The 26,835-nt window shown below is 44.8% G+C and overlaps 2 protein-coding genes and 1 non-coding gene across 5 annotated transcripts in view; 1 reads left to right on the top strand and 2 right to left on the bottom strand.

The window, feature by feature from the left end:
- The window catches only part of TEX28 (testis expressed 28), a 39,136-nt gene that overhangs the window by 1,508 nt on the left and 10,793 nt on the right, over window positions 1-26,835 (top strand). For both annotated transcript variants that reach the window (XM_008159260.3, XM_054718350.1), the window contains exon 2: window positions 1,071-1,190. In XM_008159260.3, the coding sequence (XP_008157482.2) occupies window positions 1,143-1,190 (48 nt within the window). In that variant the 5' untranslated portion in view covers window positions 1,071-1,142. The remainder of the gene's footprint in view (window positions 1-1,070; window positions 1,191-26,835) is intronic.
- Window positions 977-24,970, bottom strand: TKTL1 (transketolase like 1). 2 transcript variants are annotated; one of them, XM_054718341.1, is made up of 13 exons: window positions 24,837-24,970; window positions 21,794-21,911; window positions 18,555-18,652; window positions 17,425-17,616; window positions 17,213-17,340; window positions 15,792-15,985; window positions 11,975-12,139; window positions 9,437-9,593; window positions 7,558-7,688; window positions 5,355-5,438; window positions 3,254-3,350; window positions 3,002-3,121; window positions 977-1,778 (listed from the first exon to the last, which is right to left on the bottom strand). In XM_054718341.1, exons 1-13 carry the CDS (start codon window positions 24,968-24,970, stop codon window positions 1,606-1,608), a joined length of 1,791 nt encoding a protein of 596 aa, XP_054574316.1. In that variant the 3' UTR covers window positions 977-1,605. The 2 variants fall into 2 exon arrangements, with proteins under 2 accessions (XP_054574316.1, XP_054574321.1); XM_054718346.1 differs by having other exon boundaries at window positions 21,794-21,893.
- Window positions 15,013-15,141, bottom strand: LOC114228937 (small nucleolar RNA SNORA11). Its single transcript, XR_003615031.1, has one exon. It is a non-coding gene; the product is annotated as a small nucleolar RNA SNORA11 (small nucleolar RNA).

Genomic DNA, 26,835 nt, shown 5'->3' with positions numbered 1-26,835 from the left:
GCATTATGCTAAGTGAAATAAGCCAGACACAAAAAGGCCACAAACTGTGACCTCATTCATATATATGTCCAGAATAGGCAAATTCAGAGACAGAAAATACATGATTGCCAGTGGCTGGGAAGACGAGTAGGGAGTGACAGTACTAAGGGATGCAGGGATTCTTTTTGGTGTGATGCAAATGTAAAATTGACCACGGTTAATGGTTGCATAACTCTGAATATACTAGAACCACTGAATTGTATACTTTTAATGGGTGAAATTGTATGGAGTATGAGATGCTTGAGGTAAAAATCTTTTTTATGTGCATTTAGTAAACTTTCTATAATATTCCTTTATCAATTGTGATTTTTGCTAAAAAATTAAGTTTGATTTTTAAATTTTTGTTTGATATATTTGTATTAACTATATCAATTATCAAAACCTATTTTTTTGAAACCTTATAAAATAAGCACAACAAATATGCTAATTTTACAGGCCAGGAAACAAGCTCAGTGGTTAAAAGGGCAAGAGTAGAATGAGTAGGCCCCTAAGGAAGACTCTGGAGTGTGAGGCCAGTTCTTCAGTCCCTACCTCTCATTCCAGGACAAAGACTCTTGATGACCAGTCAATGAAAGCAATAAAAATAAGGATCATGACACACCAAGACACATCCAGTCCATTTTAAATTGTTTTGAAGTTTGACCCCATCTTTATCTGGCTGGTACTTTTTTCTTGTATTCTAGCCACATGTTTCATGTACTTAGAGCTGAAATAAGGAGTTGGCTTAGGGATGGCTTTTCAGGCCAATACACTGTCCTCTAGTGGTGCAACTCCTGCTCAGTACCCTTTCTCCTCCTGGTTTAGATAGAAGCTCTTTCCTTACTGATGATTTTACCCAAGAAAAACCAAATCACACATACAAGGCGCAAATGAAACCAAGCAGTTGCCTTTTGAATGCTTTATTAACTTTTAACAAGTAAAGGAATATAACTGAGTTAACAGTTTGGCCTGGTCACTGGGCAAATGAGACATTTGAGACCTCACAAGAGTGCAGTGTGGATACTAGAACTAGTTGTATCCTTTCTTCATAGACAAGTCACCTCAAGCAGCAAAGGACAATCTGAGAGCTTTCACTGCTGCCTCACGCACCGTTAAGAGGGAAGATGAAATTCCAGAGACACTGCAGTCACCCAGTACCCAGGAAGCTGCAGGTAGGATGGCAGCACATACATTCTCCACCTGGGACAGCAGTACGCGCAGCGTGATGCTGCATGACCCAGGCGGTTACAGTCTACAGTTCACATTTTCTTTACTTATGAGAAAAACACACATGCATTTAAGATACTATTACTTCATAAGATACTATTACTTAAGGTTGATCCCCAGACCAGATATCGGTTAGCTTCATCATAAAACTTCATATTAGGTGGTTGTTTTGTAAACCATTCTAACACAATCTTAAAACCTACTTTAATAGCTTATACATGTCAGTTACACTTATATATATAGTTATGGCCTAACTAGGAAGTAGTTAATTTAAGAACAAGAAAGAATAAGAACGAACACACAGGATAGATTTAAACTCGTTTGTCAACAAGTATGAATGTAGAGATGTCAGCAGCTGTTTTAGTTGGTTAACATACATTTCACAGCCACTGTAATGTGTCTGGCACTAATTCCAAACATATCCAGTAGCTCGCTCGGTTTTCCACTCCGAGGAACTCCTTGCACTGCCAGGCTGTGCACCAGGATGTCAGGCTCCATGGAAACAGCTGCACACACAGCCTCCCCGATGCCACCTGGGGAAGGAAGGGATGTTAGGCTCTGTTCTGGAAATGGGTAGCCATCCTTAATGCCCCATGATATACAGGCCTTTGAATTTGCTTGTTTCCAGGAGAAAGATTTTACACTAGTATTGATTCATGGAAGCAATCATTCCCGACTGCCCAGTTCTCATTCTACACTGGAGGTTTCCAAAATTGCTCCCAGCCCTACCTACACTAGGGGCTCTCAACCAGGCTCCATGGATACAGGGGACTGTGGAGCTCAGATACTCAAAGCTTTCAGGAACCCCAAAACGATTAAAATCCACAAATGAACTGTAAAGAAAAGAGCAACTGGCAGGCCTGAGGTGACAAGCTTGGGAAGGGCCACTTGCAAGGTTGGCCCTCAGGGTGGCAACTGGGCAGTGGGCTGGTGTAAGTCCCGTCGGCCAACATGACATTTCCCCTACTCATAACGGTGCTCCCTGCACCTGGACTGTTTGTACAATAGTGTGGTTTATGTGGAGCACCTGGGAGTTGGGAAATTTGGTACATGCCTGGCATGGGGGGGGGGCCTCTCACATGACCAGCCCCCAATAAAACCCAGGGTGCTGGGTCTCAGGTGGGTCCCCTGGGTCTGCAGTGATGCATTTTTCACTGCTGAAGAGGGGAGAGTATTTGGCAGGCCCCATGGGAGGGAGGGACAGAGGGAAGGAGGAGTGGAGGGAGCCTAAGGCCTGAGGTTCTCCATCCCTGACCTGTGACCGGTCCTTGTGGGTCCTGGTGTATGCCCTTTCCCTGTTAAATCTCAGCCGTGAGGGCATTGGGAGTGCTTCCAGAGACTCTGTGGATCACGGCTGTGCTTTTGGGACCCCTGACATGAAACTCCCCATCCCCTTATCTGGCCCACTTAACTTTCCCAGGCCAAACACTACCCAGCTCCCATTTTGGGGGGGTGTAAACTATTAATAATTCAAAACTAAAGAGCAACTGTGAAGCTCTTCATGAACCCTCCCTGTCCACAATGCCAAGTTAGACACTCCTTTGTGGTGCCACTGAGCCCCCCAGGGACCAAAGCTCTGTGCATTATGCTGGGCATACACAAATGAGTAGGTGGGCAAGAGACTCCTAAGATGATATACTTGGGAGGAGCAGCAATAAAGGTTGTTGGGTAAGTGGTTGGCTGGAGGTGATGCCCAGGAGCACGGGGCGCCTCCAATCAAACATGTCCTGCCAAAGCAGACTCTGAGAAGACATACCTTCTGGGTGGTGATCCTCCACCGTAATAATTCGGCCACCAGTGCATTTTGCATGGGCGATGATGGTGTCAGCATCCAGGGGTTTAATGGTAAACAGGTCAATGACGCGGATAGGAATATCTGGAGAAGAGCAATAACCAGCTTGGTATATGAAGCAGACTTAGAATAAGACCACCAATTGGGGCACATGAGGCAGCCCAAGTCCCACCTCTCCCCAGCTGGAACTTCAACGTTTAGTGACAACAAACTGACCTTGTTTGGAAAGTTCATCAGCAGCTACTAAGATTTCATGCAGAGTAACTCCAGCTCCAATAACCGTGACCTTGTCATTGACACTCTGGCGAATGACCTGGTATTGCACCCGCAAAACAAAAATGCTGTGGTTACCATGTTCAGAGCACATCTAAAGGTGGAAGGCACTCTAACACTGCTCTTCACTGACCTTTTGCTCTTCCCTAATTTCACTCCTTAATAATTCACTACAAAAAAGGCTGAATCAACGCACTGAAAAATGACACGCTCTTTTTGATAACCCCCACTTCGTATTTGTTTTACAAATGCATCGACCTTTCCTCATGATTTTCAGTGCCAAATTACTAAATTCTTACACAATACATAAACAAAAGGACACTTTAACAAAGAAGGCGGATATCAAACAGGGATCTAAAAGACAGAGGGGCCAGAAGTGAGTTGTATGGCTCATATTCAGCCAGAGGACGGACTCGTGTCCACTGAGGAGTCTGGAAAGGCACCATCTCTGGACTGCCTGGACATCTTGCTGGGTGAGCAAAAACAGATTGAACTCCGCTGGTGAACATGTTAACAGGAACCGTTTGAGGACATTTTGTACATGCTCTGTGCCAAGCCCCTTGCATGCCCTGAGGGCCCATTCTGCAGCCGAGGACAGCGCATCTCAGAGCAGGAGGAATTTGCCTAGGGCTGAGGGCTGAGACAAGCAACCAGGCCCATCTGATGTCAAGCCCATGCTCTCAATCACTTGCTATTCTGCAAGCAAAGACAGGGCCTTTGGCCTTTTTCAGAGTTTGATTTCCTCAAAGCTCCCAACTAAAGGCATCTGGAATTAATCCTCTTTTCAGCCATCTTTATAGGTTTTCCTATATGACAGTACAGATATTCAGGGCTTCTAAGCCACTCCATTCTCTGAGAATATCCTAGCCTTCCTGCCTCCCTCTATATATAAAATCACACACACACACTCCCCTCTTTTGTAAAACTCAGCCCTTGAATTATCCATAACATGCATACACATTTTAACTCACATCCTTTACCATTAGGAAATTAATTTTGTTAGGGTAGGGCAAATATTAGGGGGAAAAAGACAGGAGAGATATGAGAAAGCTCTGTAGACCTCTGACTATCATTGAAACCCTCATGCCCCAGAGGAAAACATACGGCCTTGAATTTAAATGTGGGAGTACAGAGGACAATAGGACACTGAAAATTAATAATGCAGCTTTTCCACCCAGTGTAGTGGCAGGCATAGACTGTTGGGACATACCAGCTTTATTATGCACAAAAGCCACTCAGTGCTCACAGTCATTCTGAGCACTAGCAATTACAAATTCTGGAGCAGCCTAGCCCTTAGCAACCAAGTAGGATGTCACCTGTTGCTCCTTCAAGAATGGCTACTGGTCTTTCTCATATTTAAGAAGAGTATTAATGACTTTCTAAAAGGCATATAAGAATAGGGCATAAAACTTTCCTATGCAGAATGCTCTCTTGCTGCTCACTGTGAACCCTGAGCGAGCTGCTCACCTCCTCTGATCCTCATCTTTAAAACATGGCTGCTAACAATGTGTGCTTCTAGGGCTTTTGTGAGGACACAGGAGAGATAGAAAGTACCCAGGGTGCTAGCCTTTATCAGCAGGTCTGCAGGTAAGGCCACATCCAATGTGCAAAAACCATCTCAGGGCCACACAATCGCCAGCAGCAAGATGGTTCCCATTTCCTTTTGTTCCTGGCCTTGAGGCTGCAAAACCAGAATCTCATAGATCTGTTATTCCTTTGAAATAACGGGTTCTATTATTTTGTTTAGCTTGAGGCTGTGTGATTAAGTTATAGTCAAGCAACTCAAGTACCTCTGAGTTGTATTGCTTTATCATTAAAAATTCAACAAAGAGAGACTCCATTCAGAAAGGAGCAAAGTTCAGTTCTGGCTGATATTGGTAAAATGTTCCTTCTGGAGGAAAAGCAAGCAAAGGTCACAAGTGATTTTTTAAAAACTGGAACAAAGAAAGGACAAAGCCTTAACTGTGAGGATACCTAGTGCTGGTTTAGAAGTTATCTGCACATGAAATGACACCTGAGAACACTGGAGAACGTAAGGGCTTACCTTGGCCTTTCCAATCTCAAAAATTTCTTCTGGGGAGTAAACAACATCAGTTTCAGGTCGATTGGTCCGAATGTAGCATAGCCCCTAGGGTATGAACAGAAACCAGAACTAGTAGAAAGTCTAACTCAATTTCCAACTAATAAACCTTTAAAAAAAAAAAAGGTAGGGAGGGAGGAGCAGGAGGACTAAGCAGTTCTTTTACTAAAATAAAGCACACATTTTGGAGCAAGGGCAAACCACTGGCAAACAGGTCAGCTATCACCTGGTCAGGTTACTACTGAGCCAGGCAAAAGCTTACGCAGAACCCTGGCGATGCGTTCAGTGACAAGCTTTCCATGATGCCACATTCACTGATTTACAAAAGCTTTCTCAAATACACACTGACCTGTTCTGTCCCCACACAGAACATAAATTTGGAGCAGGAGCACTGGCTCGTGTTAAATAGAAAGGTCAGAACACAATGTTATACAGTTAATTTTCTCCAAAATAGCTTGTAATGCTTCAACCTTAGAAATATCTTAAACACTGGAATATAAAGTGACTCAATATTTCCCCAGTAAGATGTAAATACATTTTTATCATCAACACATAAAATATAAATATCCAAATATCTAAAGTATTTAACTTACACACATATCTTTAAATATATATATTTATTGATTTCAGAGAGGAAGGGAGAGGGATAGTATATTAATTTAGAAACATAGCTTTTGTTCATTCATCCCTGCTATAAGTCAATTTATTCGGTGTTTTTGTTGAGGTAAAATTTACCTCAGTGGAGTGCTCCACAAATTCTGACAAAGGTATATACCACATAACCACCACCTGAGTCCAGATTGCATTCATCTGCCCAGAAAGTTCCCTTATGCCCCTCCCCTGTGCCCAAGCAACAATCTCCGTTCTGATTTCTGTCACCACAGCTTTGCCTCTCTCGATCTTCCTAGAAATGGAATCCTCCAGCACATGAGATCACTCTGTATATACACAGGCATAAAACAATTTCTAGGACATAGTAAGTAAAAAATCAAGTACAGAACATACATAAAGTTTGAGCCCACTTAGGTTAAGGGGAAAAAAAGTTCAAGCTCAGCTGGTGTGGTTCAGTGTTGACCCCTGAACCAGGAGGTCACAGTTCGATTCCCAGTCAGGGCATGCAGGAGGCAGCTGATTGATGATTCTCTATCATTGATGTTTCTCCCTCTCTCTCCCTTCTTCTCCCTGAAATCAATGAAAACATTAAAAAAAGACACATGACTCTAACACATTACAAATGCTTAGAATGGAATTTCCACAATCTATCCTAACTGTGCGGAGTCACCTGTGCAGGGGTATGGGCGGGTGCAGGGCTAGGTAGTGAGCAGAGTCTGGTGACAACCAGAATGATTGGAAAGGTGAAAACTACACCCCCAGATGCCCCTGTAACTGGATTCTGGGCAGGAAGTAGGTTGTGTTCATCTGATGCCCTTGTGTGAGACTTCAAGAAGGGAAAGTGGGGCAGAAGCCATACTCTTGCCCATCTGCACTGTTTCTGAGGGTGGAGCCAGGTTGGGGACCCTAGGGTTTGTCTGCAGTGAAGTCTCACAGGGCACTCTCCAGCTTTCTGGATGTCACAGGTGGTGGCATGGGGTATTATATCTAAGGCCAGCACATGATGGCTCACTGCTGGAGCCCACTTCTTGGGCCCTGCTGAAAGTTCTCTGCCTCAGAGCCCCAGGCTCCCTCTTCTCGCCAAGTCCTGGGCCATCAGGTGGTTAGCATCCCTCTGCATTGTCTTTGAATGTGTTCATGTTTTATGTGCTTAATCACCTTTATTGGTTAATGGTTCTATTTTTAAAAATATATTTTATTGATTTTTTACAGAGAGGAATAGAGAGCTAGAAACATCGATGAGAGAGAAACATAGATCAGCTGCCTCCTGCACACCCCCCCCCACCACTGGGGATGTGCCTGCAACCAAGGTACATGCCCTTGACCGGAATTGAACCTGGGACCTTTCAGTCTGCAGGCTGACGCTCTATCCACTGAGCCAAACCGGTTTCAGCAATGGTTCTATTTTTAAAAGGAATCCTACAACTCAATTTTCTATAATGAATATCTATTACCTTTATGCTGAGAGAAAAGGGGAAAAATCCAACCATCAATACCAAACTAGAAGTAGAGCTCAGAAGCATTTTCTGTCCGAACCAGTGCCCCCTAAAAATACCTGGGTATTGGCCGCCAGGAACACAGCATACTCTGTGGAGACGGCATCACTTGGATAGAAAATGGTGCAGTTGGGAACTGCTCGGAACATGGCCAAATCCTCCAGGGCCATCTGGGAGGGGCCATCTTCACCTGAGAAAACAAAGCCACAGCCCAACAAAAACATGAGATAGACCAAGAAGCTAGGACCACTTCCTCTGCTGGATAAGCAACAGCGCTTCTTGACATCTGGGAGGTGGGAGGGAAGGGTGGCCACAACTGTAGCAGAGCCTACAAAACTGTCCAATTCTTATGTCAATATAATGCCTTATAATTATAATGAGCTGACACACATCTATGTCCCTCAATACACCGTGACACTTGAGGTTTGGCTAATTGACCTTCCAGATCAACAAACCAGTGATCTCTTCTTGGTCCTGACCCTTGCCAACCTCTGACACTAGGGCACTGCTACTGCTGTCCAAGGTGACTTCATGCTCTTCTTGAGCACAGGTGGCTGAGTCGACCCCATCAAGTCTCTGTCCCTGTCCCCTTCTCCTTAAGAGGGTCCTTTCAGCTTTGTCTTTCCTTCTCTGCTCTTCTATCTTCTCCATCAAGAGACGGGGGTTTTAGACTGAAGTGGTCTTACTCACTTCTTAAGGCCTTCAAGGTAGCTGAGCATAACATACCTTGGGGGCACCCTTGGGGTGCTATTGTGATTAAAGAGGCCTTAGAGTTTGTTTGGGAACAGAGTTTCTGATCAGAAACACCATGAAGAGAGAAAGCCCATTGTATACTAGGGTGGCCTGCCTCTTCTAGCTGGGAAGGGGACTGTCACTGCACACTGCCTTGCCTGGGATAACTGAAGAACCTCAGAACTGCCAGCTCTTCTGCGTTGGCCCTAGAGCCACTTCTCCACATCACTGACTTATTTGGAAACTTTCACTATACCCAGATAGAGGCAAAGACCCCTAAATCCCTACCAGGCCCTCTGCCCAGGCCAACCCTGAAATGTTGTTGGCTCTCCTCTCTTCTCACTTCACTCGCTCCCCCTGCATGTGTCCCATCCAGAGACATCTTGGCCAGTCTAGCTCTCCCAGGGAGTCCCAGAGATAACTCCAAAATGTGCACTTCTGGCCCACACTCCCATCCCCTCCAGCATTTTAGCAGCAAATGTAAGCTGTCAAATCTACCTAGGGGTCCCGCCCTACCACAGTACATCAGGCGCCTCCATCGTTCCCAAGTCCTCATTTCTGTCACTCATGACCAGGATTCCCTGATGTTTCCCAGGCAATTTTGAACTCCTCTGTCAGCAATGTGACTTCTTTCTTCAGACTTTTTCAGATTCATCCTTATTTTCTATCCACTGCTAATGCATACCATATTTCAACCCTCTTCCTGGCTTCCCCCTTTCCCATTGTTTCCATCTAGCATGTCCTGCCAGGTTAATGCCCTGAGAGTGACATCTTCCTTGGCCTCACTCCCTAGTATCAGGATTCTCACAGCTTCCCATTCCATCCCACCAAGCTGCTTCACCCAGGCAAAGCCCTGACAGGCTGTGCTCCTCACTTCCCTGTGCCATGACCACACCAAGAGCAGAAAGGCACTCTGTAATTCCGGGGAGGCCCTATTCATATCTAGTATGTGGCTAGACATGAAAGAGGCACTCAGGATAGATAATTACTTCTCAATGACTGCAAGACTGGGCATTTTACAGTAATATCAAGAGACCCGCTCAAAAGTTACCCAGAGTATCCTGGAACTTTAAAATCATTTTTAAGTGGTTACAAATAATCAAATGTTATAAAACCCTACATACATGGGCAATTTAACAGTTTAGATACTAATCTTTCTCTGTCAACTAGAAAGACTATCAAGATGATGGCATTGAGAGCTCATACCAATGGATACCCCACAGTGGGACCCAATAAGGTTGATGTTGGATTCGGAGATGCTTCCAATACGGATCTGATCAAGTGCTCGGGTCAAAAAGGCAGCAAAGGTGCTAACAAAAGCAATGGTCCGATCATGAACAGTACATCCCAGCGCCACGTTCACCTGTTAACACCAAGAAAGTTCATCAGAATACCTCTGGACAAGGCCCCCATCACCCCTAACTGCCCCCCTTTCCCAGTGTAGAATGCATGGTTCCCTGATAACACCCTGCTCTGTACACCCCATCCCAGGCACATACCCAGGGAAACCCCAAACCGGGCAAACCCAGTGTCCCCTGAACACTGCCAGAAACCAGAGGAATTGTGGTGCTGACCTGGCTCTTCAAATGCAAAAGGGAAAAGCTTGGGACACACTTGGCTACCCCCTCAGTCCTTGTGGGTCTCCTTCCCATTCTCTTCCCAAACCTTCTGTACACCTTTCTTCCTGGTGCCCTTACCTCACACGTCCTGGGGAATAAGAGGTGAACAACGGAGGCTCCCGCATCTGCCCCCTTACTGGCCTCTCCACTGTGCTGCTGGGAGACATGGTGGGCCTGCTTGCCATGCTGAATTTCATCCTTCTCTTCCTTTCTCAAGGGCATCTCTGACTATGTAATTATCCCCTCCCCTCCTGTATTCAGTTTCTCCTTCTCTTGGGTTCACTCACCATTTGAATATGCGCTGTTATCTCCCATCTTCACCCTCCCATCTCGACCTTCACAACTTCTCTCCCTGTCCCCACTCTCTGCCTGGCCTCTGTCTTACAGGCTACCATCCCTATAAGGGACCTTGAAGGTGCCAAATGCAAGAGTTTGCCTGACCTCCATTTCATTGTATCTGACCTCAGCAGCAGGACAATGCCCCTTTCCCACTGGCTGCTGCTGCCCCTGCCGGATCTGTGGATAGTGCACACCTCTTCCCCAAGGACACTGGACTGAGTCCCGGGGCTTGGTTACACCCTTCCTCATTTGTACCCCCACTGGGAACTTGCATGAGGTTGTAGCCTGCAAAAGCCCTGTATAATTTGGCCCTTGGTAACCTTTCTGAACCAATTTTGTTCTAATAGTCACCATGCTTCTGCCACTCTGTACTTTTTTCTGCTCCACAAACATCTCAAATTTGAGCGTGTCAGAGATAGCTGTGCCCTCTGCTGGGAATGCCATCTCTCAGCGCTGTGGATGACTGACTCCTTGTCACTTAAGTCTCAGCTTAAGGTCACCTCTTCTGAAGCTACCCCTGATTGGCACTAGTCACACTCTCACTACCCACTTGTTTCACTGGATACTACGTGCTGGCCGCTTCTTTACTACTTCTTCCAACTTTAAGAACATATTAGTAGGCACAGAGCATATGACTGGTGACTGAAGGGATCATCAATGAGTTGGGGAGAAAGCTTTTTGATAGGAGGCTCAGTTCAGAAAATTATGGATTGTATTTTTCCACTCAAAATGGAAATAGCTTAATGAGACTCACAGAAAAAAATGTACATATTTTTACAATTGTGATGACCTACTTTACTGAACAGGGGGCCTTAAATTCCAACAGTGACAGGGCCAGGGAAGCACCGTGAGTGAATGAGCAGGCTGGTGGGAGGCAGGGACACAGCCTATCTAACTGGCTCCAGCTGACTGATGGCAGGAGGGAATGCTACCCTAGTGTTGCCAGACTTTCCCATTCTTGAAGAGAATCCAGAAATTCAGAGTCTATATAAAATCTGACTTTTACAAGCCGGCAACTAATTACAAGATTTGTAAATACTACTTGTTCCAAATACAATCTCTCTGGTGGTCATGTGAGATCTGCTGGCCCATAGTTTTCTGGCCAGTGCTGTTTTTGGCTTCTGTAATGTGAAGACAGGTGTGCACTGTTCTCTACTGGCACAGTGCTTCAGAAGTCAAGGCTTTTACTAGCATGAACTCCTTTTGCTCTTTAAGAAGAGGGTGTGCACCCATCTAAAAGAGACTCCTTGCATTAATATCACTCCAGGGAGAGATGAAGCACAGATAAGCAAACAACTTTATCCAAGACCACAGCTCTATTGGCGTTCTTGAGGCGGCAACTGGCACAACATTTGAGTATCTAAGATATATTAGGTCCTGCACTGCAGTGAAGAGAGAAATCATTGTCTCTTGTAGCTTTCTCAACCTACTAGCCTCTGGGTGGTTGTAGGATTGCTTAATTATAAGCAGGGCAGAAAGAGCAGGGCCACCTAGAGCTACTAGGGAGCTCACGATGTTTTGGGCTTAGAGCCTTGGCGTCAGATGGCTGCGGCCTATCGGGACAGGGTGCTGGGTAGTCTACCATGCTCCTCCCAGCAGCTCTGGAAACTATCCTTAGACTTTGCCCAGCTACTCTGTACCAGTTTCCCTGAAGACATCCCCCCCCCCAGTGCCTTTACTTTTATACACTGAAAGAAAAACTGTAAAGTGGGCTGGGACTCGTGTGTCCAGCGGGCCACTGCTAATCAATTAGAAGAGCAGAGAGGGATGCCCACAGCATACACACCATGTTTTGCTCGGCAATAAAGCACTCAATGAAGCGCTCAGGGTGCTCTTTCTTGAATATCTCAGAGAAGGTGGAGTTCTTGGTGTCACCATCCAGCACAATGACTCTATCATTTGCATGGCCCAGCTTAGCCAGAGCCAAGCCACACGCTTTGCGGGTAGCTACCTGGAAAAGTCAAATAGTAGTTTCATAGAATGGATTTAGAAAGGAGGTGAACATTTTGTAGAATTACAAATTGTCATCTATCTAAATGAAGAAAGCGAATTTGTGATTCACCAATAATTTCCTTTAGGGTCATAAAAATGGATCACTAGTGAATCTTAAATGCATATTTGCCTCACTAGGTATCAATTTCTCAAAATTAAATGTATTCTTTTGTACCATTTGTATAGTTAAAAAAATTTAAATTTCCCTTGTGCTAGCCAGGTAGCTCTGTTGGTTGGAGCTTAATCCCGTGCACCAAAAAGGTTGTGTGTTTGATTCCTGGTCAGAGTGCATACAGGAGGCAACCAGTCGATGTTTCTCTTTCCCTCCCCTTCTCTCTCTAAAAATAAAAATAAAAAAAAAATCAATGAAAACGTATCCTCAGGTGAAGATAAAAAACATTTAATTTCCCAAAATGTAAATGCCTTTGACTTTTCAGCTATAAAAATTAAAATGTAGACCTTAAGTCCTGGCCGGGTAGCTCCGTGGTTGGAGCATCAGCCTGTGGCCCAAGGGGTCTCCGTGCAATGTCCAACCAACTGACCCACACTGGCCAGGGCTAAGAGGTTGTTGTTGTTTTTAAAATACACAACAGGAATGAGTAAATTTTATGAATTGCTTTTGTTTCCCAGGCATCAAAATGATAATTTCCTCCTAATATTGATGAATCATTCGAATTACTAATTTGCATATACTTTGTATACTAATGGAGGTGAAATTGTTGACTGTTTTATTTAGAATTTTTACACTGTCGTAAGTGAGGTTGGTCTATATAGTTTTTCCTTTGGTCTAGTTTTGTTTTTATTAATTTGAGAGAGAGGAAGGGAGAAGGAGAGAGAAAAAACCATCAACTGGTTGCCTCCTGCATGAAGCCCAACCTGGCATCCAATCTGCAACCTGGGCAAGTGCCCTGACCTGGAATCAAACTGATGACCTATTGGTGCACGGGATGATAACCAACTGAGCTATACTGGCCAGAGGTAGGTTTATCATGCTTTGGCTTCTTAAATGAATTGGAATGATGCGAATGTTTTTCCCTATATTCAAGAAGGCTTGAAATAGACCAGGAATAAAGATTAAAAAGTAAGTCACTCTTGCCAAAACCGGTTTGGCTCAGTGGATAGAGCGTCGGCCTGCGGCTCAAGGGTCCCAGGTTCGATTCCGGTCAAGGGCATGTACCTTGGTTGCGGGCACATCCCCAGTAGGGGGTGTGCAGGAGGCAGCTGATAGATGTTTCTCTCTCATCGATGTTTCTCTTTATCCCTCGCTCTTCCTCTCTGTAAAAAATCAATAATATATATATATTTTTAAAAAAGTAAGTCACTCTTGCCCTGGCCGGTTTGGCTCAGTGGATAGAGTGTCGACCTGCAGACTGAAGGGTCCCAGGTTTGAGTCTGGTCAAGGGCATGTAACCTTGGTTGTGGGCACATCCCCAGTAGGGAGTGTGCAGGAGGCAGCTGAATCAATGTTTCTCTCTCATTGATGTTTATAACTCTATCCCTCTCCCTTTCTCTCTGTAAAAAAACAATAAAATATATTTTAAAAAAAGTAAGTCACTCTTTTTAAAATATATATAAATATATTTTATTTTTTTACAGAGAGGAAGGGAGAGGGATAGAGAGGTAGAAACATCGATCAGCTGCCTCCTGAACACCCCCTACTGGGGATGTGCCCGCAACCAAGGTACATGCCCTTGACCGGAATCAAACCTGGGACCCTTCAGTCCACAGGCCAACGCTCTATCCACTGAGCCAAACAGGTTTCAGCAGTAAGTCACTCTTATAACTTGGTGAGCTGACTGGCAATTTGGAGCTATTACTTTTGGACAGTTTTCTCAATTTTCCCTATGGCTGTTGATCTACTTAAGTGTTTGCAGATTTTTAAGTCAATTATGATATTTCATGTATTCCTTATAAAATGGTCTTCTTAAATGTTTTTCATACAAATTACCATGGAATTATATAGTTTTATCATAATTTTCTGCATCTATGATTATCTCCATTAATGCCTTATTTTATATTTATGTTTTTAATCTTTAAGTAGACATAGCTAATGGCTTATCTACTTTTATCAGTAGTTCAGACAGCCAACTCTTAGATTGGTGAGTTAATACAACTTGCTTTTTAATTAATTAATTTTTAAAAACTGGCCAGTTTCCTTAATTTTTTCCTATTCATAAAATATACATACTTCTTTTAAAAAATGAAAAGTTCACTTTAATTTCACCTTCCAGAGGAAAACAGTTCAAATTTGATGTCTTTAAATATACTTTTCAATGACCTTTAATAATATACAATGCTCTCTTTCACAATTTTCTACACAAAAATAGAATTATACTCTATGCTGCTTTGCAACTTTAAGACTTTAATAATTTGGGTGAGCTCGTAGCTTTCTGCTGGGTCATTTCCAATTTTATCATCATAACCAATGGTGCAATCAACATTCATTCTGATACATACCTGCACACTTGCACAAATATTTCTGTGGGACAAATTCCTGAGTTTGAAGGGCCTGAACAGTTAAAGTGTTAACACATACTGCCAAAATACTCTTTGTGAATATGTGCTTTTTCATCTATTTTCTAATTTGAGTAGTCAATTTTTTGTTTTGTTAATCCTCACTTGAGGATATTTTCCCATTGATTTTTAGAGATAGTTGGAAGAGAGGGGGAAGAGACAGAAACATCAATGTGAGAGAAACACATCGATTGTTGCGAGCCTGCAACCGAGGTACATGCCCTTGACTGGTATCGAACCCAGGACCCTTCAGTCTGTGGGCTGATGCTCTATTCACTGAGCCAAACCGGCTAGGGCGTCAATTCATTTTTTTTTTTCATATATAGGGCATAGTGTTACAGGAAGGCCAAAGTACGCTGCCACCTGCAAAGAGTAAGCCCAAGTTGCTTTTGGATGTGTTATACACAGAGAAGCCACTCTTTAGGCCCTCTGCTCTCTTCACATCCAGCGTCAATTCATTTTTAAACCATATTACCAGACCAAGAAGACATAGGCAACAATAAGAATGTCCCCAATAGATTAGGAAAATAAAAGGTTAGAAAATATTTTGTTCCTCTAAGGCTCGCCACCTTGTTTCCTTAGATCCTAAAGACCACACCTATTTTGGGTCTGCTATAATATACCCAGAAGGCAGGATATAAAAATGATGTTAAAAAATGAAAAGGCTTTATATTCAGGGTTTCATGCCTAATCTGTTCCCTTTTTGAAGAATTGGTATTTTTAATTGGTGCGGTTTCTTGTGTAATACAGAAAGTTCAAAAAGATCAGACCAGCCAGGCCCCCATTCTTAGAACATACACAATTTTTTCATGCACAGTAGACTTCCAACCCATAAACTGAATTTAGGAAACAAGCAAAACCTACACAATGCTGGGCACTAACAAGTAACAAATTATTGATAAGAAAATTCAGATATAAGTTTGAAATCAAGGACTAAGTATCAGACATAGTAAAAGAAAAGGTAAACCCATCTTTATTGCTTATAACCTTTATTAGGTGTCACACCACCTAATAATTTGTTCATCCATGGATATCAGAGTAAAGAAAGAATCTCATGTGTTTATAAAGAAAAGCAGATAACAAAGCATTTTGCTTACCTTGTCACCAACTTCGTAAATAGGCAGAGAGGTCATCTCTATGTCGGTGGTGTTGATTGGAGGCGAGTCTTCAATCGGGAATTTTGGTGTGAGCTGCCTGTTGGTCTCTATCTGGCTCTCAATTAGTTTAATAATTGCATCTGCTCTTTCTGTTGGCATTGGCTTCCCATGCCAATTTTCTGTATCCTCAACGCCTGCAACCAAAGGAAGAAAAGATGTTTATTCCACAAATATTTAAGATATTCTGATGGAAAAGATGTCAGCCAAAGACCCACAGGAATAAAAACATGGCACAGCCTGAGATGGTATTGCACTCCCAAAGAACAGGCTAGACAAAAGGCCAAGAGGCTCTTTAGGGGGCCACACTGGTCCACGTGCTGGTGAATGGAGGGGAAAGTGAGGAAGATGAGGCTGGAGAGACGGGCAAGGCAGACCAGGGAGGATCCCAGGCATATAAGGAGTTTTGAGATTTGTCCAAAGCAAGATGGGAAACCACTGAAGGGTTGGAGTGGGGGAGGTGAGTGATAAGGCCTGTGTTGTAGAAAAGAAAGATCACCATAGCAGCCTTGTGGGGACTGGCTTGTGGAGACAGCAGTTAGGGAGAGATGGAGAAGAGTGACCAGATCTGAGACATACTTTAGGGGCAGAAATCAGAATTGATGGTGGACTGGGTATGTGCGTAGGGGGCAAATAAGGGAAGAGTCAGAGGCAAGGATGATACCAAGGTTTCTGCCAGAAGCAAATTGGTCAGGTGGTCATTTCCTGAACTGGGGATACCAGAGCAAGACTGAATTTTGGGGAGAAGTCATAGAACAGTTTTATTACAAAATTTTGATGTTAAAACACACCAGGAATCACACTCTTTACAACTATTTATATCTGAGAGGAACAACTTCAGGCTGAGAGTAACAACTTTAGGTTGTCAAGCTTTGGCATCTGCAAGAAGACTTTCAAAACCCCCTCCTTCCCCACGCCCCATTATACAGCTACCTTTCCCAGAGGCACCATATTACCAGTTGCCTGTGATTTCCCTGATAGTGTGGGTGTAGGCAAGCATGCGTGTCTGTGTACACCCTTATTTACATCTGCGCATGTGGGGAGCAGCACCTTCTCACTCTGCACTCCTGTGGAGATCATTCCCTGCCAGTCCTCTAACTGGACTATCCTCCTAGCTCCTTTCTTGTGTAGGCAGAAAACCACTGCTCACGTGCTGGGGGTCTGGGCTTCCCCTTCCACTCTAACCAGATATGCCATCTATAAGAGCCAAGGAGAGCAAGAGCCGCCAGCCTCCATACATATTTCAAGCATAGCCATTGTACACTAAGTCAGTTTTCTGCCTGGCCAGCCTGAGTCTCCTGCCTTGTCTTCTGTGCAGACAGATGTTTTTAATAACCCCAAGCTGAAAAGAAACACTTGTTTACTTGGAATGCCCCGGCCCTTGAAGGTCTTGGCAATGACAGCAGTGGGCTTGTTCTTCACTTGAGTTGCTTGCCAGAACACTTCACAAAGCGCCTCAACATCACGACCATCCACCACGTAAGTGTTCCACCTATCAACCAAGGAGGAGGCCAGGTTACAAGGTGAAGGGGGTATGGGGCAGGAAGAGGTGACATAAGACAGGAGGGATAGTTACCCAAAGGCTTCGCAGCGCTTCTGATAGATCTCGATGCAGTTTTCAATGGGCAAGACGCCACTGTGGCCCAGGCGGTTGACGTCGAAGATGGCCATGAGATTATCCAGATTGTAGTGAGAACCGAAGGCCAATGCCTCCCAAACGGAGCCTTCCCAAGACTCACCATCTCCCAAAAGGCAGAACACCCGGTAGCTGGGGAAAGCGAAAGAAGTTTAGGACTCTGCTTGGGTCTCTTCAGGGCCACTCAAGCAAAATCACTTCATGGAGAGAAGCAAAGGAGCAGACGGAGGCAGCTGCTTCAGATCATCAAGTTCCTAAGACTATTTTCCTTGTCCACCCTGTTCCAACTCAACAGCTGAGGAAACAGCTTTAAAAGCTTAGGTCTCATGAGATGGGGTTCACCACCTCTGGCTAGTTTTCTCTTTCTAGCTGTAAAGGCTATTTCTAGGTTCTTCTGCCACTTCTCTGGACTCGACAAACAACAGGGGATGGGAAGAAAGCTGCTCCCTTAAACACCCAAACATTTACATATACGGTTTTTCTGTAAGCTCCATTTTAAGCACTGCCACCTTCTACTTCTGATCTTACAAATTTATTTACAATAATAACAATCAAAACATTCTACCTCAGGAGCATATGTTCTGTTGCAAATAGTAAACTCCTCCGCAGCAGAAACATGAAACATTTATAACAATAAAACACAACCCAGACCCCGTGAAAACGCTGTTATGTTTTAAAAAGTGATTAAATGTAGGATAGGGAGTAATAGAGGCAATAATGAGATGAAAAATGTCAACAGACTTACGGGAAATGGAGCAGGGCAGCTGCCTGAGCAGTGGAGGAAGCATGTAGTGCCTCCAGAAGGGCCACCTGGGCTGGAACCAGGAACTGAGGAGCTCTGAACATGCACATAACCATAGCCAACTCTGGGACAACACCCCCCGCCCAGCTACCAGCTTCTGCCTTGCTCCCATTTCAGCAGCATCTGGGCACATGCCCCTGTAAGAAAGGCACCGATCTGCCTGTCTTCAGAAAGGAACTACTTCAGAAAAAGAAACCTTTGATTAAATAAAGCCAAAGTGCCCGGGTTGTATGGGGACAGTTAAATGGTTTCTGGGTAAGCAACTTACCTGGCATTGTCAAAGTACTTGCCAGTATATGCCATCCCACACGCAGCCCCCAGTCCTGGTCCGTACCATCCGATTGCCACATCAACAAATGCCAGTCGCTGTAAGAGAAGGAACCAAATGAGCCTAGGTGCACATGAAGGACACAGGAAGTTGAGTATTAGGCCAACTTTTGGCACTGAGAACAGGCTGCTCCTCAGAATGTCCCCTCCCACCCTGTGGTGTGACTTCCTCTTCACTACACCCACATGCACCCCAAATCTCAGATCACATACAGGGGAACCATAGGTGATCGACGCAACATGGCAAGGGTAACTGGAGCTTTGGGAACATAGAGGGAGGCTTTTCCTCCACTTGGCAGACTACACAGGGCCCAAGAGCAAAGCAGAAAACCTAAGTATGGACCTTGCCATTTCACAAGGCCTTTTATCCAGACATGTACAAACGAAAATGTTCAATCTTTCTGGAAAATAGGGGTTCCTAAGGCCCACTGAACTTATTCATCCTCCCACTGCCACCATCTCTGCCTGGCCACAAACCTCTCTCCCTTCTATCACTGCAGTGGCTTCCCTGCTCCTCCATAACCATTCTCAACCATGGGAGAGCCTGTTAAAACCTAAGCCTGTTCATTACTCTCTGCCAAGAACCGACCAAGTCTTGCTATCTTATGCGAAGTAGAGCCCAAGTTCTTGCACTGGCCTGTCCACTCTGGTCCCCCTCACCTCTTACTCTCCCTCCAACCACTCTGGGTGCCCTGGCCTCCTTGCTGCCCCTTGAACACCCCGGGCACGTGCCTGCCTCAGGGTCTTAGCACCTGCTGCTCCCTCTTCCTCAAGTTCTCAGTGGGCTTGTGCCTAAATAGGTACACTGCTCACTCCCTCACCTTTTCCAAAATTCTCCTTGAATGTCAGCATCATGGCCACCCTGGACCATCTCTTTCAACTAGTAAGCCCTACCCCTCCTCCACTTCCCTTGTATCCAGGATGCTCAGCCCCATCTGATATGCCAGCTAGCTATTTATAGGTTGGTTTCTTGTCTGCTCCCTCCCTCCATTTAAATGTCAGCTCCAATCAAGCAGAAGTTAGTGTGTTGTCACTACCGTGGATGGGCATCTGTAATCCTCTCCCTTCCATTCCAACTCCTCTGCTCCTCTCAGGGCTCCTGACCTTCCCTAGCTTTCTCCATGTGCTCTGTGACCCGAGAGAGACTCCCTCTCCGTTTTGCATCTCTAGCCTCACAGAACTGTCCCACTAAAGTTTCTCTAGCTTCATCCTTTTCTCCATGGCGCCTACTTTACTCCAGTAACAAGCTCTGGCTCCCAGCTGCCTTGCATGCCCTTGGACCCAGCCTGGACTCTGCACTCAGACAAACTCTGCTTCTCCTGGCTTTATTATTATTTGTTAAGCCTCACCCGAAGGTATTTTTCCATTGATTTTTGGGAGAGTAGAAGACAGAGGGAAAGACAGAAATATCAATGTGAGAGAAACACATCGATTGGTTGCCTCCTGCATGAGCCCTGACCAGGGCCCGGGCTGTCTGGGCCAGGGAGGAGCCTGCAACCAGAGTACATGCCCTTGACCAGAATTGAACCCGGGACCCTTTGGTCCGCAGGCTGATGCTCTATTCACTGAGCCAAACTGGCTAGGGCCTCCCTGGATTTAAAGAGGGAACAAGCAAAACTACTTTCTCAAGGCTGTACCTTGTGAGTACGATGGAGATGAGAGCCCTCCTCAGGCGGTAGGAGGCTGTAAGATTGAGAAGACTGGCAGGGCACAAGCACAAAGCTGGCATGGTGGAAGTGCCCCTCCCCTCTCTTCTCCATGAACCCTTATGCTGTGGAGGGAGACACTCGCAATTGAGGAAGGCCAAGAGCTACACAGAGCTATACGTTCTTCTAAATCGATTTTGCTTTTTTTTTAAAAATATATATTTTATTGATTTTTTTAGAGAGAGGAAGGGAGAGGAATAGAGAGAAACATCGATGAGAAACATCAATCAGCTGCCTCCTGCACACCCCTACTGGGGATGTGCCCGCAACCAAGGTACATGCCCTTGACCGGAATCGAACCTGGGACCTTTCAGTCCGAAGGCTGACGCTCTATCCACTGAGCCAAACCGGTTTTGGCTGATTTTGCTTTTAACACTCCTTTTCTTTCCCATCACCCAATGTAATGAGGTACCTGACACTATACCTAATGTAATAAGAAAGTCCTCCATTAATGTCAAGTCAAATCTGCAGAGAAATGGAAGAAAAAGCTGACTGGCAGGGTAGGGTGTCCCTCAAATCCAATTCAATTTTCCTCAAGCTCAGCAGGTTGGACTCGCTATGTTGCCCACCTCTACCCACGTGTGACAGAGAATGAGAGCAGCAAGACCCTGCCAAGGGGAACTTAGTGCTAGGTGCTGTGAGTGTGGGAACCACCAAAGGAAAGGAAGGGTGTCTAGGTGCCACAAGTCATCCTTCATACCACACACCTCCCTAGAACACCTTTTAGATCGTTATAAGGTGCTATGGTCCTAAATGTTCGTGAAAACCTAATGCCCAAGGTGATAGTATTAGGAGGTGTGTGGGGTTTATGGGTGGTGATTAGGTCACAAGAGCAGAATCTTCAAGAATGGGATTAGTGTCCTTATAAAAGAGGCCCTAGAGAAGCCGCTTCTTCCATGTGAAAAGTCTGTGACCAGGTAGAGGGCTCTCACCAGAATGCGACCATGATAGTGCCTTGATCTTGGACTTCCAGCCTCCAAAACTGTGAAAATGAATTTCTATTGTTCATTAACCATCCAGTCTGTGGTATTTAGTTATAGCAGCCCAAATGGACTAAGACATAAGGAAAAGGAAAAAAGAACAAAAAAAGATAAACAGAGCCCATTTCAGGTCTTGCTGCCACATGGTGGCTTTTTTATCTTTATATTTTGTTAATCCTCACCTGAGGATATTTTTTTACATTGATTTTTAGAGAGGAAAGTATGGAGAAAGGGGGAAAGAGACAAAGAAAGGGTAGAAGGAAGGGAAGGAGAAAGACCGATGTGAGACATATCGAATGGCTGCCTCCCACATGTGCCCCAAGGAGTATGGGGACTGAACCTGCAACCCAGGTACTCGCCCTAGACTGGGAATAGAATCAGTGCGTGGGCTGATACTCCAACCATTGAGCAACACCAACCAGGGCCACATGGTGGCTTTCAAAGTGAGTTTAAGCGAGCATCTGAGTAAGCCCTGGGCTCCCATGCCTGCTTACCTTGCAAAGGATGAATCGATCATTGTTAGGGTTCTCAGGGTCCTCCTGTTTATATCTCATCACATGGAAGAATAGCACAGACATGATTTCAGCAGCACTGCTGCATGATGTGGGGTGGCTGAAAGACAGAAATGGCACAGGTCATCTCTCACAGGCAACTCACCAAGGATACGGTGCATGGGGAGGCTTCTCAGCACAGTCTCCTCAGACTAGAAGCAGTAGTCATTACTCCCAGACCTGGAAGAATCCAACCAAGGGAAAGAGAAGGCAGGGCCACTGCCTCCCAAGCTCAGTTTTTAAGGATGCTTTCAGGCCCAGTAACCTCACAACCTGGTGACTCCATAAGCACTTTAAGATTCGTTCACTTGCTTGAGTTTATCTGTGATATCATTAGTCATGATACATATATACATATATATAATTCAACTAATATTTGACAAGGGAACCAAGAATACTCAATGGAGAAAGGACAGTCTCTTCAATAAATGGTGCTGGGAAAATTGGATAATCACATGTAAAATAATGAAACTGGACCCCATATACTACAACACTCAAAAAATTAAAATGGATTAAGAATTAAATGCAGGACCAAAACCCATTAAACTCCTAGGAGAAAACAGAAAAAAGGCTCCTTGGCATGAGTCTTGGTAATGATTTCTTGGATATGACACCTACAGCTCAAGCGACAAAATAAAAAATAAGCAAATGGGACTCCACCAAACTAAAAAGCTTCTGCACAGCAAAGGACACCACCAACAAAATGAAATAAACAACCTACTACATTTGCAATCTGATAAGGGGTTAATATCCAAAATCCTATATAATAAAAGGGTAATATGCAAATTGACCCTAAAGGCAGGACGACCAGAACAACTGCTGGACCAAACATTTAATTAACTCACCCCTAATGCCTTGGCAGGGCCAGACCAAATGATTTCTGGGGCCCATGGGCAGGACCATCCCCACCCCTGACCTAAGGGGATAATGTGGATTTAACAGCTGTTAGAAATCCCTTGAGAAAATGCAAACCTGAATTTTGAAGGTGAAGGGAGCAAAATATGTTTATTGAAAATCCAAAAATAGGCAGGCCTTAAATTTATTTATTATTAAAAATATATATTTCTGTATTGATTTCACAGAGGAAGGGAGAGGGGGAGAGAGATAAAAACATCCATGATAAGAGAGAAAATCAGCCGAAGCCGGTTTGGCTCAGTGGATAGAGCGTCAGCCTGCAGACTCAAGGGTCCCAGGTTCGATTCCGGTCAAGGGCATGTACCTTGGTTTCAGGCACATCCCCAGTAGGGGGTGTGCAAGAGGCAGCTGATCGATGTTTCTCTCTCATCGATGTTTCTAACTCTCTATCCCTCTCTTCCTCTCTGTAAAAAATCAATAAAATATATTTTAAAAAAAGAGAGAGAGAGAGAGAGAGATAAAATCACTGATCAGCTGCTTCCCGCACGCCCCCTACTGGGGATAGAGCCTGCAACCCAGGCATGTGCCCTTGGCGGGAATCAAACCTGGGACCCCTCAGTCCGCAGGCCAACACTCTATTCACTGAGCCAAACCAGCTAGGGCCACGTCTTAAATTTAAACAACCAATGTGTCAAAGAAGAAATTAGAAAATACTTAATAAATGAAAATGAAAACACAACTTGTCAAAATTTATGAGATATAGCAAAAGTAGTGCCAGGAGGGATGTTTATAGCTACAAATACTTACATTAAAAAACAAAGATCTCAAATAAAAAACCTGATTTTACAAGTTTTGAAATAGGAAAACAACTAAATCCAAAGCTACCAGGAAGAAAAAAATAATAAAGATTAGAGCACAAATGAATAAAATAGAGACCAGGAAAAAACAGAACAAACGAAAACAAAAGTTGGTTTTTTGAAAACATTCAAATTAACCTTTAGCTAGACTAAGTAAAAGAAAATTAACAAATCATTAAATCAGATGTAAAATTCCTAATTTCATTTAAGAAACACAAAAAGGACATTACTACCAATTCTACAGAAATAAAAAGGACTATAAAAAGTACTGTAAATAATTGTACATCAATAGATGGGCTAACCTAGAAAAAATTTCTAGAAACTGAAAACCTAAGACAGTCAAAAGAAATACAAAGTCGGAATAAACCCGTAACTAACAAAAAGATTGAATCAGTAGTCAAAAACTTCTGCCACAAACAAAAACTCTGGGCCTGATTTTTTTGTTTGTTTGTTTCGGAGGGAGGGAGGAAGGCGAAGAGGGGGAGGAGGGAAAAGAGTGAGGAGGGGGAGGGGAAGAGAAGAGAGGGAGGCTGGGAACCGAGGGGGGAGGGGAGAGGAAAGTGAAACATGGATGAACACGTGCCAAAGGGGATGCAACGTGCGCGCGCACACGCACACACACGCACGCAACCTGTATGTGCCCAGACCGGGAACAAAACCTGCCACCTCCTGTACAGGATGACTGCTGCAGCCAACTGAGCCACACTCGCCAGGGCTGGGCCTGATTTTTAAAGAATTAACATCAATCCTCAAAAAAAACACCAAAAACAAAAAACTGGCGGGAAACACTTCCAAACGCATTTTGAAGCCAGCATTAACTTTACACTAAAACCAAATACCTTACAACAAAACGGCTAACATCTCTTAGGAATATGGATGCAAACAATCCTGAACAAAATACTACAAGACCGAACAGCTCCCCTTTAGGGTTTATTTCTTTAAACTCCCATGCCCCCGGGTTTCGGGACCCACGTGACGACGGCAATCACACAGAAAACCCCGGCCTTCCCGCTCCAATCCCTGGGAAGGCGCCCCCCCCCCTTGCACACCAGTCTCCTCCCCTCCCCCCCCCCCCAGCCCGCGTGGGTTCCCGGGGTGAGGGGCTAGTGCCCGAGCACGTGGCTGGGCACTAAATGAACCGGTAGAGCCACAGCCACGCTCCAAACCCCATTAACCCCAAATCGGGCCTCTATGACCAAGCGTCCCCCCCCCCCCCGCCCCAAGGCCTTCAGCCTGGAGCCGGAGCCACTCTGGCTTCGAAGAAGGCGCCTTACCCGGTGCTCGAGGCACACGTGGCCCTGATGGAATGGATGCGCAGGCGATTGGCCAGGTCTCGAAGCACCTGCACAGTATCCGCATCAGGTTTGTCTTCCTCGGGCATGGCTACGTTCACCTCGGCGTCAGCCATCGCTGCTACCCAGACGGAGTCCGAAGAGAAAATGGCGTCGAGTGTGCTCTTCAGGCTTTTATAGGCCTCTGCACCGGCTCCCTCCGCGAAGAACTTTCCGCACACGCGTGGATCCCTCCGCGCGCGCGCCCAATTAAGTGGATTTTGGACACTTTTCATTTGCATATATATTTCATTTGCATATATGATATTTCCCCAAATCAGTTAATTTCTTTATATATTCCCTCGTGTTATTAATTCAAAGAGGACTGCCTCTGTACATGAATTCAGGCTCTACTTTTTGGGTTGCACAGTTGGGGTGGGGGGGGATGTCCAGGATCTACTTTTGAGTTATTAAGAAAGTCTGGAACTAGATACTATGGTAGGTGACAAGATGGCGGAAATAGTCAAGTAGTTCTCGATTCACGCACTTCAAAAACAGCTACAATGCTGAAGTTTGTTTTGCACATTTTATCACACTATTAAAAGAGTACGATGTAATTGTACAATTTTGGGGTACCCTTTCCTTCATCCAATAACAGCCCGGCTCCTAGGTCGACTTCGCAGCACAGGAGGCAGGCTGAGGGTTCTGAGACAGCAGGTGTCTCTGCGCTGACCTTTTCTTCTGGAATCTTGTGTATGGCAAGACCCGGGTGAGAGTTTCGGTGGCATTAGCCTAACGCTGGCCAGCAGCTTTCCCAGGGGGCCTGACTTGAGGGGCTTCCCGTTGCCTTTCTGTATGAAGGTCGCCGTCTGTATGAAGGTCACACTGTGTCTCGGAGACCTCGTGTCTCTCGGATTTTGAGACGGGCTACCAAGACCCAGCCTTGCTCCCAGCCGCACCATGGCCACAACACTATACCCCAAGTTGAACCACTGGGAACCGTCTTGAAAACTGCCGAGCCCCTGAGAGCTCCCGAGACCCTGAACGCGGCTAGATCGCAAGCCGATTCCGTTCTTGCTCGGTTCAAGGACATGGATATTTTTCATCGATACCTCTGACTGCTCGAGAAAAACCCTGCTCCTCCTATGTGTGCTCCTACTTGCAAAATACACGAGTGTTCATTTCCTCACATCATCCACACTGACTATTGTTAGCCTTTTTAATGTGTGACATTCTGATGGATGAGAAAATCGTATTTAGTAAAGGCTTTGGTTTACGTTTGCCCAAGTTCCTTGCAGTAGTTTATTGCCGTTCATGTGTTTCTTGCCGTTCGTGGTCTATCCTTTCTGAATTGTCTATTGCTATCCCTTACTGTTTTTACATTGGATTCTTTCTCTTTGGCTTCCTGATTTGTAAGGCTTCTTTGCTATATCTATTAGAGATATGGCAAATCTTTTTTCCCCTCAATCTGTTGCTTTAAAAAAAATGTTAACAGAGATACTTTATTTTTAAGAAGAAGCAAGTGTTTGAACCAAAATCTAACTTTATGCTTTTTTCTCCTCATAAGAATGTTTTAAAACACTTTTATGCAGTAAAATATGTAAATCTTTTGCTTCCTGGCATTTTGATTTGAGTCGTTTAGAAAGATCTTCTCTACACAAAGATTATAAAAAATATTCCTATCATGTCATCCTCACACTTTTACGGTTTCATTTTTATGCCTAGTTCTTTATTCTGTCTCAACTTTACACTAGAGGCCTGATGCAGGAAATTCGTGCAAGGGCCTTTGCCGCCACCGCCACCACCGCCACCACCGCCACCACCGCCACCGCCACCGCCACAGCCACAGCCACCGCTGCCGCCAGAGTGGCCAGGGGTCTCTGCTGCCTCTGCCTCAGCAGGCCAGCTGCGGCTTTGTCTAAAAGGAAACCCTTCCGGATCGTCGGTTGTCCGATCTATTTAGCATATTACGCTTTTATTATTATAGATATGATTATCAGGA

Source organism: Eptesicus fuscus, chromosome 1, assembly GCF_027574615.1.
Source record: "Eptesicus fuscus isolate TK198812 chromosome 1, DD_ASM_mEF_20220401, whole genome shotgun sequence".
Lineage (NCBI taxonomy): Eukaryota > Metazoa > Chordata > Mammalia > Chiroptera > Vespertilionidae > Eptesicus > Eptesicus fuscus.
The sequence above is the reverse complement of the archived record's forward strand: the minus strand, read 5'-3'. Positions and strand labels throughout refer to the sequence as shown.